The sequence below is a fragment of the Pleurodeles waltl genome, chromosome 3_1 (genome assembly GCF_031143425.1).
Source record: "Pleurodeles waltl isolate 20211129_DDA chromosome 3_1, aPleWal1.hap1.20221129, whole genome shotgun sequence".
Taxonomy (NCBI): Eukaryota; Metazoa; Chordata; class Amphibia; order Caudata; family Salamandridae; genus Pleurodeles; species Pleurodeles waltl.
In genome coordinates, this window is record NC_090440.1 from 71,388,360 (window position 1) to 71,406,215 (window position 17,856).

Sequence of the window (17,856 nt, forward strand, 5' to 3'; positions counted from 1 at the left end):
GAGGGTATGAAATAAGTGCTTCAAGCACAAGAATATCATTCCTCTGTGAAAAAATGTTTTAAAAGTACATTTCTAGCAGCCATTCTTCATAGGATTGTACACTTTGTGGACAATGTGCAGAAGTATGCAAAGGGAAACATTAATATCTAGGGAAATCTACAACTTGGTGCTGGATTAAAGCCAATTGTCTTGAAGGCAAGCGCCCAAATAAATGTCAAAATTATTTTGCTTGGAGTTCTGAAAGTATATGTACTGGTGCTTCCTCTAGGTGGCCTTTGTGTATCCCCAAAAAGTTAGAAATATGAGCACATCGGGTAGGTAAATTTACAATGCACACATTTCTTACTTTCTTCTTTTGGGCATGCCTTCTGTTTTGAGTAAACAGAGCCAGTTATCCTAATGCTAGCTCTTAAGTGAGTAGGGTTTAAAAGCTCATTCTGGTGAGAAACCTTCTGCTCCCTTTTTGTTAACATACATAGAATATTTTCAAAATATTGCATTTTTCACACTTGCACATGTGCTAGGAAGGTTTAGCTCCTGCAGACTGTGCAGGTGACTGTATGTCTTGCATCCAGCACCTTTCATCACTGGAGTAGCAGGGAGACATCACCGAAAATACACAGTTAATTTCAAGGTAGCCCCTGGCTTTGATAGATAATATACATTCATCCGATAGAGGATCCACAGCTTGAAGATTTAGCAGAACAAATGGTTCAGCTCTGATATGTGCTGGGCTTGGTGGAGTCTGTTAATTCCATCAAGGTCTACTTTTGGACTCGTCAGTAGGACAACAAGGAATTCAATGGTCCTTCACCCAGTACTAGCTCCTCATGCCCACAGCACAGTGAACAGCACTGGCTTCTTGTGGTTGACACAGCAGTGGTGGCGGCTGTGTCCACCGGGACAGTATTCCATAGGAAAAGATGGAGAACAGTCCGGGGAGTGATTGACACGGATTCTTCTAGCTCTAGGATGCTCCAATGGTGCATTTGTACTTCTGTTCACTAATCATAGGTCTCTCTTTGGCCCTCTAGAGAGCCTCAGCCTGATTCAGAGTCATCGCTGATGATGGTGATGGTAAGCTCCTAGGGGTTTAGAGAATACTTCTCAGCAGGCCTTGTCGTACAGTACTGAAAGTAGACCCAGGAAGATGAGGTTATCCTGCTGAAATGTTGTCTTTGAAGATGGTTGTGTTTGGAGCACTTGCATCTTACCAATACATATAGAACTTCAGCAGTTTAACATGGAGTCAGTGGCTAGAAGGAGTCTTTGGAACCATAGTGCCATGCTGTTGAAGTTGGCATCTTACATGACCCAGATTGTTACCATGGATGAGATACATTCCCATTCTGAGATCCAGCTGGTGTGTGGGGTCCTAAAACAATGTTTGCCGGGTCATAACAACCGCAGAGAATGGGAGGTGCCAAAGCCTATGTACAGGGTAGAGAATAAAGGGCACAAAGAAACAACGTTGAGACAACTAGAAGCAAATCTCCTTGGCACATAGATCAGTTATTACTGGCACACCATGCTTGATCCGTGCTGATGGGTGCAGGTGGTGGGCACCAAGACTCGTTTGTCGTCATCTGAGTTTGACGCACAGCAAGAGAGAAAAAGGTCGAACAAAGGAAGAAACGGAGGAGATCTTCCCTGAGTGCAGACGTAAAGATACTACTTGAAAATGCCCTTCGTGAATTCCCAGAGTCGTAAACGTAGATGTTTAGTCTAAGTTTAGACCAAACCTCCAGGTGTACTTGTGTGAATCAAGCCTGAGATATTTAACAAAGAAGTGTTCACAGAGGGGTAAAGAGAAAGTACCATAAGCAACATCTTTCAGGGTATCACGCACTGCGTGTACAGTGACGTAAAGGATCCAAAATGCAGAGGTGACATCTAAACACAAAAGGTACTTTTCAGTTTTGTAACAAAACAGAAAGCAAATAATTTGTGTAAATGATCTTTATTATTGATTTACATGCTCAAATAGTTTTGCCATTTTAAAATTAAAACCAATCAAAAATTAGAATGTTTAAAATGTAACCACACCCTTACCCAAATGATACCATATGCAGCAGTGTGTGGGTTTCCATGTAAAATCAAACTACCTTCCTATACACTATACTGGTAAGATCCAAAGTTTTATCGTGCAAATTTTCGCAAAAAAGAAAATCCTACAAAAATGTAATTTTCAAGTTTTATCCAGGACCACTGCTCACATTTTCTCTTTTAAGTCTGCACTGGGACAGATTAGAGATTGCTCCAGTTTCTTCCTCGTTTTAAATATTATGAGGGATTGCAGCGCAGTTTAAGGCTGGTGCTGTGGAAACAATATCTTGTATTTGGATCACACATGCCCAATTGCATCTTCCAGTCCAGGGATAGTCGATCCATGCAAATAGCGTTTTTTTACTTGGTAGAGGAGATTTTTTAAGAACCACAATAATCCCTCTCTTCCACTTAGCTCAGAAATCAATTTGTAAATGCCCAACCCGTCCATGAACTGGTTAGAGAAGTAATATCACCACAATGATTTGTCTGACACATGAATGGCCACAATCACAGTATCAGCACAAAGTTGTAAAACACTTTTTGTCCCACCTGGTCTCTACTCAGGGGAACGTTCATTCCACTAGAAGATGCCTAGACTAGACAGATGCCTAGGAAGGGCAACACCCTTCCTCTGTACCCTGTTGCTGTTTACCCGTGGGGTAGTACTGTATGCCCAGAGTAACACTGGGCGTGAAGAAAGTGTGTAACCCAATCAAATTGGTTAAAAGTCCTTTTAAAATTCAGATGCTTTCACAGGACTCTGAGGTGTATGACTGTTAACTGTGCTTAAGTGGTGGCACATAGCAGGCCACAATTTTGTATTATCACAACCTAGTATGAAAAAAAAATCCCCCTGAAAATCTGAGATGAGCAATAAGTAAGGACAGCTTTCACGAAACAAGCAACCAGCTTGAAGTCCAGTCAAATACCTTAGGATTTACATCCCACACAGACAAATAACTAAGGCACAGTCAATATAAAAGAGTCGCTGCCACCTTCTAAAAGGTCCGTAATGTGGGTGCCCATCACCACATTGTGTGCCAAATAAGTTTAATGAGTGCTCCGATTGCAAAAACAGGGATACCAAGTTTAAGGCACCTTTTCAAAATTTCTACATTATATAAATTAGTCAAGAAAAGTACCAACCAGCCTCTTCCAAGAGTCTGATATGTACATTTACACAACTCTGTAGCCTGACTGGTGATTTTGGATGTTTTCGTGAAGTATCCTCTTGTACGTGGACCCTGGACAACGCAAAAAAAAAAAAAAAAAAAAGTATATGAGAACAGCCGTGAAAGGATTGTTGTAGAGCCACAGTAACCTCCAAAAGGCATGAGCTAAAATACTGCTAATGCTAACGTTTGTTGCATTAAATCCCAATGCCACCACATTCTAGAGCGGCGTTAGCATAAGGTGCAACACATTCTAGCTCTATGGCAGCCCCAACAACATTGTATTCTAGAGCTCTGGTAAGTGCAATACCAGGGGCACACGAATAGGGCTACACAAGGGCTAGAACAGCAGACTCCAGAAAAAAGAAGAAAATAAAAAAAAAGCATTCTGGAGCTACAAGAACATCTGCTCAACGCATTGCAGAACTATGGTTTGTTAAGGCAAGTAACACACAGCTGAGCTACAGAAACAATAGCAAAAGAGTTTGTAAAGCTATGAAAACCCCATGAGCGGCATTCAGTACCAATGGTAACTGAAAACATTACACTCCTAAAGATAAAACAAGACTGTGGATAACTCATTAAACTTGGAGCACCTAAAGATTATTAAACCTCTGACAGCACCCATTTGTGTTTTTTATTATATGTGGCAATAAGCAACTGCTTAGATGGTGACAACTGGAGACAGACACTGGAGCAATGGCTGTTGGTGGCACCACGTGGTGGCACCACACACTGTGCCTTCATGAAACTTACCGTGTATTGTACAACTAGCAAACCCCACAGCATGCGTTTTGGGCCACTTGAGACTTCATCTTCCTATTCAAGGCTAAATATCCAGGTGCAGTGACAAGTTGTGGGGGACTCTCCGCGGAGATAGGAAGAGCAAGCCTGGTGCACTGGTCCGCAGACAGGTCATCGTACTCCAGTCCGACTTATCCAGCATCCTTTGGCCAATGTTGCCCCCAATTAGCCGTCTTGCTTCAAGGAGGATCTTACAATGGTTCTAGCCATGAGGCCAAAATTAATCCATTTACCTCCACAACACCCTTCGATCAGTGCACGTTACACAGATCATTAACTACCACACAAGTAAAAGAATAAAACATCTGCACTGTACTTTTTGAAGAGAATCTGCAAGGAGTTTCTGGTCGCGACATTTGCTGCATTTTTTGATGCACCCTACGCATACACTAATAAAGTACAAATGATATGTCTACTTCTGGAACCTAGGAGGATGATGAAAATGCCTCTACTTCCTGCTACATTTGAAGAATGGAGGCAGCCTATATCTTGGCACCGGTGTCCACCCCTTTCCACAGGTCCTCCATAGGTCAGAGGAAACATCTGGAACATCACTTCACGAGAGATGACAGGTCGCTCTGAACCGCAAGGCAGTAACAGAAAGACCACCCAGATAACCAAAGCTTCTTTCTTTTCTCACTAGCATTTGTTAATTATTTTGAGTACCGAGTACATTTTTAGAAGTTCTGAAATATCAAATTCCTGTTTTAAAAAAAACATAGGAAAAATGTAAACAGAACACAACTTGGAACTTTCACTTTTTAGAAACCAGTGCCAGTGATGTAGAAAACTGATTTTCCGCAGAAGTTTCCAAAAAACTTTTGAACACATGCCATCCAATGTTTGATACTTTAGGCTGCTGTATTCCAGTTCCTTTCTTATACCAGCCAATTGGGCAAAATTCGAGTAGAGCCACCACATAGAAGAGATACTCGATCCCCTGCAAAACAGCTGTTCTACGCATCTGGCAGCATGAGATGATCTGCCTACTTGCAACAAAGTTTCTTGAAAGATGATGCATCTCCCACCAGGTATGGTTCCTCAGCAGGCAGCGCTCTATGTGGCGTACAGAAGGTCTGCAGCCAGTGTGGTGATCGCCCGAACTAGCAGACCGATGTGCAGTTTAGTTCGCCGGACTCCTGCAGCGACACCACCATGAGTCCGCTGGGGCTGTCGAGTATGTTGGGCTCACTTGAGCACTGCCGGTAGCTGAGGCCTGACTGCAGCAGCAGGCACTCATCCCCATTGTCCTGCTCCTCCACCATCCCTGGATGCATCTTGGTGGTCATGGCGAAAAGCTGGATGTCCGAATGGGCGTTGGCCACTGTGTGGCGGCGGACACTGCCACACTTCTCCAGGTAGGCCTCGCCTTCGTGCTCGGTCAGCGGGGTGAGGGGAGGCTCACTGGTGTGCCGTGGTATAATCTGGCTGGAATAAGTCTGCGAGTTTCTCTTTGGGTGGCATCGCAATGGGGTTCGCTCTGCAAGGGGAAACAAGAAAGAAGGCTCTGTCAGTGCCGGGTCAGGCGAATCTTTCACTTATCAGGAAATCACAGTCCAGCACAACAGCAGGTAAGGCTGATTGCCAACAGACTACACGTTTATAAGCACCTGAACAGACATTTGCAATTATACTGAGGGTAACATGGGAGCATCGCATTGTGGTGATATGTCTGGAATATTAACACAATATATAATAATTACACGGTTTGCAGCAATACTTCAGGTTAACTTTCCTTTATTGAGACAACACTATGAATGGGGTCTTCCCTAGGTCTGTCAACAGCAACTAACCTGGAACTACACCTCTGCAAAGATCCACACTTACAATATTCTGAATAAGAATGATAGACCAGCACAAGGCTGCTGGCCTTAGAGTTACAAAACACTACCTTGCCCCACATTAACCATAAACAGAAAAATCAATATCTATGCAAACGCAAATGGTATGAAAAAGGTAACTGAAGAAAATATACATAATACAATATGGCACAGGTGTAAGGAATGCAACTAGACAAAACATACCCTACTAAAATACTTAAAATGCATACAGCAAAATACATAATATGAAAAATACAATACAATTGGCCACATTTGCTTCACAAATAATCCACACATGCTTAAGACAAACAATCTTGAAAACTCACTGGTGGTCTCCTAGTCTTGGTGGAACACCTCCTAATCAACCAATCAATCACTCAATAAATCAGTACTCGTAGAGCACTACTCTATCACCCCTGAGTGTATTGGGGTGCTGAGGTTTTGTAGGTCTTAGTCAAAGAGCCACATCTTAAGTCTACCTCTGAAGTCTGCCAGGGAGGGTGCCGTTCGTAGGTGGATGGAGCAGTTCATTCCAGGTCCTGACGGTGATGTAGGAGAATGGAATGACCACACTGTGGCTGTGACAAATGCGGGGTGTGTGTGTGTGTGTGTGTGTGTGTGTGTGTGAGGGCCAGGGAGGAGGAACGCAGGTGTCTGGCAGGTTGATGGAAGGTCATGCAGTGGTTGATGTAGTGTAAGGCTTTGCAGACGTGAGTAAGAAGCTTGAACTGGCATCTCTCCTGGATGAGGAGCCAGTGGAGGTTCCCGAGGTGGGGAGTGATGTGGGTTCATGTTGGGAAGGTCGAGTACGAGTCTGGCTGTTCTGCATGGTCAGGAGTTTTTTTGAGGAGCCAAGTGGAGATAGCGTAGTAGTGAGTGTCACTAGCCGACTAGACTACGGCAACAAAGGCCTGGGTGACAGCCTTCCTGGTGTTGATGGGGATCAATCTGAAAATTCTACAGAGCATGTGTTGATTTGGCACTTCATGGTGAGTTTGACATCGAGGATGATGCCAAGTTTGTGGGCATGGTCTGGTGTAGGTCCGAGCTTCGATGGCCACCAGATGTCCCATGGGGATGCGTTCTTCCCGATTATCATTACTTCCGTCTTCTCGGAGTTGAGCCCTAAAGTGGCACCCCTCATTATCTCTTCTAGATTTGTGTCCTCCACACCATCAATTATATGCAAAGTAGATTGCTGAATCCATCCCACATATAGGTGGTCTAGATTAAGCTACATATACCTTCTCTTGTCTACATCAATCGTTAATTCAGTCTCAGTCCCGCTGTATTGCCAAACCTTCTGTGGTGCTTCCCTGATATCCTTTTGGATTAATATCTTTTTACTCTAGTAGTAGTTTACTCCACTCTTGATAAAATTCCCTCAGAGTAATGGTGCAGCCAAGATGGGAGTGCAGAGTATGCGTCAGCTGGATACGCAGTGAGCGGTTCTATGGCGAGTCCTGCAGTCAGGACTGGAGAGCACTTTACTCATCTCAGCTGTCCTGTGCCGAAGGACGCGCTAACTGCTGTGTTATTATTTCACTGCTGAGGCCGAATGCTCTGAGGGGATACAGCCAATGCGTGTTACCCAGCTTCTGTGTACTGAAGCGCAAGCATGTTGCTGTGGTATTTCAGTGCTGATGCAATTACTTGCTTACCAGTCAGACTGGATACATAATACGCGATGTACACGGACTCCGTCTGTGCTTAGAATTATATACATTAATTGCATACAGTACTAGAATGATAGTTAAGTATGTTGAGTCAACTGGATCGTCTGCGGGTTTGGATGTCACCACTCTTTAGTAGTGCTTAGACTGTTCTAAATTATCACAAAAAAGTGTAGTAGTGATACACGAGTTGCACCAATACCTTCAGATTAAGTATCCTTCATTGAACCAATTCTATGAATGGTGTCGTCCCTAGGCACTCAACAACAATTGATCTGGACGTACACCCTCCTAAGCTCCACACTTACAAGAGTTTAAATGAGAATGATCGGGCAACACAATATATAGAGAGTAACAATAGCCATACAAAGTGCTCTGGATAAGTAATGTGTATTAGCCAACACAAGAGCATTCAAGACACCTCTACTTTCCGTAAGGAGTTTCTGAGTGCAAGATTCATGGTTGTAGTGGGGCTTTAGAGAGCTAACAAGTGCATAATGATTGTGACTAATAGGCTTGTTTGCAAAGGGCAGATTTACTAAGATCTGTTGCAGGTTTTACAAAGGACTGTGGGGCTCTTGTGAGGGTCTCGGGGGAGGGAGGTGAGGGGAGGTGGGGGGGAGGGGGCAGGCGTGCGCAGTCTAGAGTATGCGAGTCTAAGGTTGATGTGATATTGTTTAAACTGGTTGGGATTGTGTCCTGTGACAATGTCCCTTGGAGACTTTAAAGGTTTGGGCTGAGCTCATGTGAGGGATTTGTTTAAGTTTCTATTTGTAGCCATTTAGTGGTCACTTGGTACGTAGGTGAGAGTTTGATCAGCAGTTTTGGCAGCAAAGACCAGTGTTTTAAACGTCTGGACTGCACTGGAAGGCAGTTATGGGCTGCACGATGCTAGTTGAATGAAAAGCTGGAAAAAAACCAGGCTGGTTTACACTGGAGCCCCCTGATTCTCAACATTACAGCCATACCTGAACACGTTGTAAAGAATCTCTCAGGAAAAAGGTCTCAAAGCTTCTCCAAAACAGAGTTATAACATCTCTACCAGGGACTAGGCTTGCAGGAAATTTGTAAAAAGGATCTGACGTATTTTGGTTTCGGACAACAGACAAGGTCTAGCATTACCAAAGCTTGATGCACACTCGAGAGTGGGCATGACAGGCCACAAAGAAGTTGGGAGCCGGATAGAAGAGTAAATTACGTAGACACGTATGATATGGGTGTGCATAAAACACCTTCGGTACTATGAACTGAAACAGTTTGAGAGCTTGCTTTTCTATATCCTTAAGGGTAGACACTGCCAGGAATGTTCAAAGGTAAGTTTTGCAGAACATTTTGACAACTGCTGGCTGCAGGCACAACAACATCACACTTCGACACACTTGAAATCAGAACGGCCCAAAGGAATCAAGTTTAGCAAGGTAGGACGGACCGCCAAAAAGAGGAGGGAACAGTCGTCCCACCCACTTCTTTCAAAGATGACTGACCGCCAAAAAGAGGAGCGAACAGTCGTCCCACCCACTTCTTTCAAAGACGAGGTGGGCCATTAGCCCAAAGCCACATTGACACCGTTTTGCCACGATTTAAGAGTTTTTCCAGTTTCTGCAGCCAAAATCGCGTCTCCCACGTGGCCACAAACCTTTGATCAGCCCTGGAGCACTGTGGGAGGAAGAGCACGTCATTCCAACGACCATGGTCACATGACTTCATGGTCACATGCCTCCATACTGTCCAAGGTGCAGCGGCCGCCAGGACTCAGAGTGGATGAATGAGTACTTTGTTGGTAAGGGGTGGTGGGAAAAGTATATGTGGCAGACATCCTTGTCCCAAACGGCAGCAAGGTCAAATTAAGATGCTCACTTGGCACGTCACACAACACACTCGGAAGCAACACAAAACAGTTGTTACAGACCAACTTAAAAGATAGAACTCTGGGAGATACGGAGTTTATCGAGTGTGATAATTAAGTCATACTGTATCTAAGTTCTCATCCCGTTACAACATCCTGAAGTGGGCCTCACTGGTAGCCACTGACAAATTTCAGACCAGTTTACAAAAAGAACAACTCTTATCCAAAGGGAATGAAACATTCTTATGTTCCAAAATACCAACTGTAAATATCAGCATCACCAAAAGATACCACCAAGAGACAACCTCATGCCCCGGACCCAAAGAAAAGGCCTTGCAGGCTACTTATGTCTTTTTTTCCTATTATATGAAAATATTACCTGGGCATAAGAAACAGGCTCAATACTGATAGTGGGTGTTATTTTTTTTTTTTTTAAGAAAACCTTGTCAGGACCTTTAATAAGACAGAGTTGATGGCCTGGGCAGACAACAGAACCAAATCTAGTACAGTGGGGGCATTTCAGCCATTTAACAACCACTTCACATCATTTTGCTAGACAAAAACAGTGTAATCTAAGTCATGGCAGGGAGCTGTGACAGTTCCCTAGGAACTGTAGTTCCACAGCCTTGCCATCAGAGCCCCCGCTACCTGAAATGTCGGCCAGCTGGAAACTGTAGAACCAGTAGTCTGCGCAATCTCCCATTTAGGTGCTCCTGGCCAATCACTTTTTGAACATATTTGTCTGCTCCCTTTCTTGGCACGAATAAGAAGCATTTAAAACAAATCTCAAAAATGCTAGTAAGTGGTTGACAAAAAAAGAAACTAGACTAGGTTTCACTATGGCGAGGTGGACAGTGCCCAGTCTCGTTGTGCGTTATTGTTCACCAAAATGTAATAAATATATAGCCTTTCAAACCAACAGCAGTGCTTTGCATTCTTGGGTCTGCTGCTTTAGCAAACTGTTTGACCTTGGGCATGCTCTCCTGCCTCAGTCCACTAATCTGTGACCACTATGAGATAAGCTTAATGGAAGAAATAAACACCAACGATGTATTCCCAGTACAGGACCCGAGCATGGTTTTCAGGGACACATTGAGGGGGTGTTAACGGCAGGTGGCCGCATTCTGTATATGTACCTCTAAACCGGGACGGACTCCTGAAGCTACATTGTGCAGGGACCCTAGTGTGTCATAGAGCTCCCACCAGCCACCAATATCCACCATTTTTATAGGTCATACAGGACTTGGTGTGAGAGAGTTGGACACGCTACCGCCCCTCAATGTGTCCCGCTTGGCGGTTCCAATCTTCTTCTCTTCCAGGGAATTTGGCATCCCACAACAGCTGAGTGGGCAGTGGGAGGCCATTTAAAAGTTGGTCAAATCCACAAAAAAGCATTCTAATCAGATGGGTTGCCTACAGCATAGACACTAACTGAAGTAAACTGACACCATTAAAAGAAAGATTGATTGTATTTGTCAGTTATTCCACCCACCCTTAGCCAGAAGAAATGGTCTACAAGGCCCAAACTTTGGATTTGTTTGCAAGAGCAGCGACCACAATACTGCCCCGTTGCATAAGTACCATAATATGTAGCCTGGTGCCTCCATCCTCAACTAATAGCGTGATGCATTGGCTCTATCCCCTACAGCTGATGCGACGTTCTACCTCCGTAAATAATGTGGCGAAGCGTCCTCCACTAGTGATGAGCCAATGGGCTGAACACCTCACTCCGGATTAGTACATTCGGTCTCTCCAGTCCTGACCCTTTCACCTAGAAGTCACAGATTTCAGAAGACAATTTCCAGGATGCATTAGGCTATGGTTACGAGGAGGTAACGCCAGATCAAGTGCGTGACCCACTTCGAAAGTGTGGGTGGGACCAATAACAGTGTAAGCGTCAGGAAAAGTAATCACATCTAGTATACTGCCCATGTCGAGCTACAAGTTGACGTCTCCAACAATAATGTGGCGAGAGTGCTCAAGAATCAGAGGGATTAAAAAAAACAAATAAATCTGAAATAAAGTAGGATACACGACCCGGTGGAAGGTAGACTAATGGGCGAAAGTGACTAAAATATAAACATGAGGGGGGCAGGGTAAACTCAACGTCAAGCAGCTCAGCAAACGGCAAAGAGTCGAAAGACAAGGGGGTAGCTACGAATGAACGCTTGAAAATATTCACTAGTTTGCTACAAGGAGACTGTGCATGAGGGCGATTGAGAGAGGCACGGGGGAAGAGGTGGCAAGTGCCAGGTCCGGGGGAGAGGCAATGCGAAGTCCAGGATTAAGTACTGAAAAAAACACCTAGGGCCAGATGTATCAAAGGGTTTTACCCATCCTGTTTCTATGGTAAAATGTGTTTGTACATAAGGTCCTAAGTCTATAACCTAGAATCAAGTCATGCATGTCAAAAACATGTTTCTTATAAGAGCGAGCATAAATGAGACAGCAGGTTAAGTGATGTCCTAAATTAGGAAGGGCGGAGTCAGTAAGCGGAGGGACTCTGGATTTGGTGGAGTTGAATGAAGAACCCAGGGTCTAGAATGCAGTCTCCAGTGGGGTGGAAAGACTGTTGAGAGCAGCAGGCACACTATAAATGGTGCCCATTTTAAGACCAATGGCTAAATGCAAGGAAAAAAAGGGGGAGTCTCACTTTGAAGGCAGGATTAGTCTGGGAGGGAGTGAGTGAGAGAGAGGTGAAACAAGAATCAGGATGCAAAGACGGAATACACTACGAGACTATGATATGCGAGTAGCAGGGACTTTAAAACGGACATAGAAACTGCCCCCATGGCAGGTCTTGTCCTGGGCAAGGACTGGTGCACACAGGCTTGCCTTTTGTTCGCCAGCGGCCTACATTCTCCAATAATGATGTGATGTGCTGCCTACATCATCCACTAGTGATATGACATGCTTCTGATATCCTCCACTACAACCACTACGACCACAAATGATTTGATGCGCTGAACGAGTTATGCACTAGTGGTGCGACATGCTGCCTACATCCTCCATCAGTGGTGTGATGTGCCATCTACAGCCAACACTGATGACTTCATGGAGTAGCTCCCTTAATATGTGATGCACTACCTACATCCTCCACTAACAATGTGCCCCCTAGCTCCATGCTCCACTAAGGATGCGACGTGCTGCATACATCTTCCTCGAAAGACGATAGGCATTACTCAAGTGGCCAACTAATGATGTTAAAAGCTGCCTACATCCTCTACTGAAGTCCTAATGAGGTGACTGCTAACTCCATGCTCCGCTAATGATGTGACTGCTCGCTCCATGCTCCACTAATGAAGAGACTTGCTGTCTACATCATTCACTGGTGATGTACTACCTACGTCCTCTGCTAGTGATGAGGCACACTGCCTACATCCATTAGTGATGTGCCAATTACATGTTCCACTAATGAGGAGATGCACTAGCTTCATGCTCCATTAATGATGTAAAACACCGCCTATATCCTCCTGCTAGTAATGTGATGCGCTGCCTCTATCCTCCACTAGTAATGTGATGCGCTGCCTATATCCTCCACTAGTAATGTGATGCGCTGTCTATATCCTCCACTAGTAATGTGATGCGCTGTCCATATCCTCCACTAGTAATGTGATGCGCTGCCTATATCCTCCACTAGTAATGTGATGTGCTGCCTATATCCTCCACTAGTAATGTGATGCGCTGTCTATATCCTCCACTAGTAATGTGATGCGCTGCCTATATCCTCCACTAGTAATGTGATGTGCTGCCTATATCCTCCAATAGCAAAGTGATGCACTGCCTATAATCTCCAATAGCAAAGTGATGCGCTGCCTATATCCTCCTGCTAGTAATGTGATGCACCACCTATATCCTCCACTAGTAATGTGATGCGCTGCCTATATCCTCCACTTGTAATGTGATGCGCTGCTTATATCCTCCACTAGTAATGTGATGCGCTGCCTATATCCTCCACTAGTAATGTGAAGCGCTTCCTCTATCCTCCACTGTAATGGGATGCGCTTCATATAGTCTCCACACTAATGTGATGTACTGGTTAGATCCTCCATCCATAGTGAGATGCGCTACATAAATGATCCACTAATGACAACGTGCACTGGGTCCAGGATCTACTAGTAACGTGGCACACTGCTTATATCTGCCCTCTACAAGAACCTTGCCTAGGTTGTCCGCTATGCCAAGCAACCAGTTACCACGTCTTCTGCTCCACCAGGAGAGATGCTGCTTCCATCCTTCAATGACGTGATCTGTTGTCTACAATGATGTGCTTAGCCACCACCTCTGACCGCCACAATCCCAAACGAATGCACATCATCGATAATTCAGTATGGCATGTGACCGCTATGTCAGCTACTGCCGCATTATTCGCTACAGCATCTGACCAGTTGCTTTACCAGGTGACCTGTAAAATCCACTAAACATGAGATTACCTCCAGCAATATTCCACTGCACTGTGTAACCAGCTACTGCCATCTCCCACTGCACCGTGAAACAGCTACTACCGTCTCCCACTGCACCGTGTAACCAGCTACCGCCATCCCCAACTACACTGTGAAACAGCTACTACCATCTCCCACTGCACTGTGTAACCAGCTACCGTCATCTTCCACTGCACTGTGAAACCAGCTACTGCCATCTTCCACTGCACTGTGTAACCAGCTACTGCCATCTCTCACTGCACCGTGAAACAGCTACTACCGTCTCCCACTGCACCGTGTAACCAGCTACCGCCATCCCCCACTACACTGTGAAACAGCTACTACCATCTCCCACTGCACTGTGTAACCAGCTACCGTCATCTTCCACTGCACTGTGAAACCAGCTACTGCCATCTTCCACTGCACTGTGTAACCAGCTACCACCGTCTTCCACTGCACTGTGAAACAGCTACTACCGTCTCCCACTGCACCGTGTAACCAGCTACCACCGTCTCCCACTGCACTGTGTAACCAGCTACCGCCATCTCCCACTGCACTGTGTAACCAGCTACCGCCATCTTCCACTGCACTGTGAAACCAGCTACCGCCATCTTCCACTGCACCGTGAAACAAGCTACTGCCATTCCCCACTACAGTGTGAAACAGCTACTGCCATCCCCCACTGCACTGTGTAACCAGCTTCTGCCATCTTCTACTGCACTGTGAAACCAGCTACTGCCATCTCCCACTGCACTGTGAAACCAGCTACTGCCGTCTCCCACTGCACTGTGAAACCAGCTACTGCCGTCTCCCACTGCACTGTGAAACCAGCTACCACCGTCTTCCACTGCACTGTGAAACCAGCTACTACCATCTCCCACTGCACCTTGTAACCAGCTACCGCCATCTTCCACTGCACCGTGAAACAAGCTACTGCTATCTCCCACTACACTGTGAAACAGCTACTACCATCTCCCACTGCACTGTGTAACCAGCTACCACCATCTTCTACTGCACTGTGTAACCAGCTACTGCCAGCTTCCACTGCACCGTGAAACCAGCTACTGCCAGCTTCCACTGCACCGTGAAACCAGCTACTGCCAGCTTCCACTGCACCGTGAAACCAGCTACTGCACTGTGAAACCAGCTACCGCCATCTCCCACTGCACTGTGAAACCAGCTACCACCATCTTCCACTGCACTGTGAAACAGCTACCACCTTTTTCCACTGCACTGTGAAACAGCTACTACCAACTCCCACTGCACTGTGTAACCAGCTACCGCCATCTCCCACTGCACTGTGTAACCAGCTACCGCCATCTCCCACTGCACTGTGTAACCAGCTACTGCCATCTTCCACTGCACTGTGAAACCAGCTACTACAGTCTTCCACTGCACTGAACAGGCAACCGCCATCTTGCACTGCACTGTGAAACCGGCTGCCACAGTGGTCCACTGCACTTATAACCAGCTGTCGCCGTGCCCCGCTGCACCCGGTTGTTGGCGCGCGGTCAGCTGCTGTTTAGGGTCGAGCCTGCGAGTGCATGCGGTAGCACATGCATCTGGCCTCTGAGACCCTGTTCAGTAAAGGGCTTGGAGCCCGCCTGTCGCTTACCATTTGTTGGTACGCGTGGCACTCTTTCACAGCCTCGTAATTCATCAAGGCATGTCTGGCATTATTTCCGTTCCTCAGTGTGGAGCAGGGATCAAGCACTAATTCATTCAACTTAATTAGTGCCCTTCCGCTGCTCCCGATGTGATTGAGGTACTATTTGTTCTTTTTAAATTCCAGTGCCCTGCAAATAGAAGGCTTGTGACTGGCAAAAAATTACCCAGCAGGATGAACAAAATTGCAAAGTTTTATTTTTTAAAGATAACTTTTTCATTTTGCCAAGTCGCCTTTTCTATTTCCATGCATGTTTTCTTTTGTTTTTGCTCGTGGGTGCTGTCGTCAAAAGATGACAATTAACTTGTTGTAAATATGCGTGGCCTATTGCATTGCAAATGCTTGTTTTAATTGCTACCACTCTCCACTGCACCATGTGACAAAGAGAACCTTGTTTTGAAAACGATGTTGCCCATAAACAAGTAAATGGCAAAGTAAGATTATCTACACATTTTTGTGGTTTTAAAATGTAACTTTTGTCTTCCTTCTTCACACAACGCCCTGAGCTTCCAAAGCAAAAATGGGTTTGGTGTGAATGTCTTCTGGTAACACATTCCAGATGCGATATGTAACAAGACACAATCGCTGTTTTTAACGTTGACAGACATAATTCACACTGCCAGGCTCTACATCCAATCAACAGCTGAGGTTAAAAAAGATTTTTGAACACTTGTGTCATGCTAGAAAAGCTAACCAGAATGGAAAAGTTGAAGGACTGAAGACCGTATTTCTCACACTTACTCAATTCGAGAGAGACCTGGAATCACTGAACATCCCACACCCTCTGCACCGAGAAAAAGTAGAGATCAGCGAACCACTGAAGCCTTGAGCCAGATGTCTGGTTCAGTCCAAGATCCTCTTTGATTCTCAAACAAAAAAAAGCCAAACCTCCATGTGTGCTACCTGCTGCCCATGCACCTGTCTCATTGTCCAAACCGCCCTCTCAGGTATGTCCGGAGGCGGCGCTATCCCGTGGTCGCCTTAGAGATGGGCTGAACTTGATTTTTAGGCAGTCTGATGTGAAATCAGAAACTTTGAAAAAAGCTTTCATATTATGTGCTTCTGACATAGGTCTGCAGAAGTGCAGTTCACATCACTTCCATTCACTTACAGTGTACTGAAGGAATTAGAAAAAAAGGCTTAAGAGTGGATGTAAAATGGAAAGAACCATGTCCCTCATACCATATCCGGCCAAGGTCATGTAGAAACTAATCAGCCGAGGCCTCACTGGCCACCTCAGCAACCATGAGCTCCTCGACACCACGCAGTCTCTAGTCAGGCCCAACCACAGCACAGAAACAGCACTCATCTCTGCCACCCCAGGCGTTATCTGGGTAATTCTTGACATAAACACTGCAGCCCCCATCCTCCTGGATCTCCAAGCATTTGACACGGTCTCCCACTCCCATCCTCATTAGGTGCCCGAACAAGATTGGCATCCAAATCTGCACAAGCCGTCAACCTGCACCTTACTCCTCAGAAGCCAACAAACTCACCTGTGGGACACCTCAAGGTCCGTCGCTCAGCTCCACCCTTTTCAAAGCATATATTATTCTTCTGGCCAACATCGTCCACCGACACAACATCAATATCCTCTACTACACGTTTGACTAGAACACCGACACAAACAAACAAGTTCACAGTACGCATGACCGAAGTCGCCAACTGCCTCAAATTAAATAAATGCAGACAGAAGTAGTCATCTTCAGCAGGAACACCTCACCGTGGGATTCCAACTGGGAGGAATCTATGGGCCTCAGAAAGTAGAGCTATTATCAATCACCGTAAGTATGCCTTCTGGCTCAAACTCCGACTCACTGAGCACACCAGCCTGCTCCTCTCCGTAACATATTGTTTCACACTGCCTGCACTCCAGCTACTTGCTGCGTCTACGGAGGTGAAAGACTTTTTACTTTTTGAACGGACTACGAATCGACTGCATTTACCATGATGCTTTGGGTTATACTTTGGAGCTGGAGTGCAGGCAGTGTGCTCCCTCTCTTTGAAACAAACCCTCTCAGTAACCAGTTTGTATGCCAAGGCCTGGAGATTGTGCTACAGAAGGCAGGAAATAAAAACAACCTGATATAGTCTGCTCTTTAGTCAAAGCTGGTAAAAATGCGTCAGTTCATGTACGCCTAGGAATGAGTTAGGAAGGGTGAGGAGCAACACGGAGAGCAGAGGGACATGGATGGAGTGTGGGGGGGGGGAAGCAGCACATGGGAGAGCGCAAGACAACATATGAAGAGGATGGAAAGCCACCGAGTAAGAAATGACCAAATTAAACTGACAAAAAAACAACAAATGATGAGCAATGGGCTGACCCAAAGCCCATTCCGAGAATCGGTGTTGATTACAGTAGGTCTTCCCCTGTATTTAAGACCTAAAAATATGTAGCATGAACA

The 17,856-nt window shown here is 45.4% G+C and overlaps 1 protein-coding gene across 2 annotated transcripts in view; it reads right to left on the reverse strand.

The window, feature by feature from the left end:
* Positions 1 to 1,944: 1,944 nt before the first annotated feature.
* Positions 1,945 to 17,856, reverse strand: part of PRR5L (proline rich 5 like) — a 183,417-nt gene continuing 167,505 nt past the window's right edge. For both annotated transcript variants that reach the window (XM_069221822.1, XM_069221823.1), the window contains exon 9: positions 1,945 to 5,505. In XM_069221822.1, coding sequence (XP_069077923.1) covers positions 5,129 to 5,505 — 377 coding nt within the window. In that variant the 3' untranslated portion in view covers positions 1,945 to 5,128. The remainder of the gene's footprint in view (positions 5,506 to 17,856) is intronic.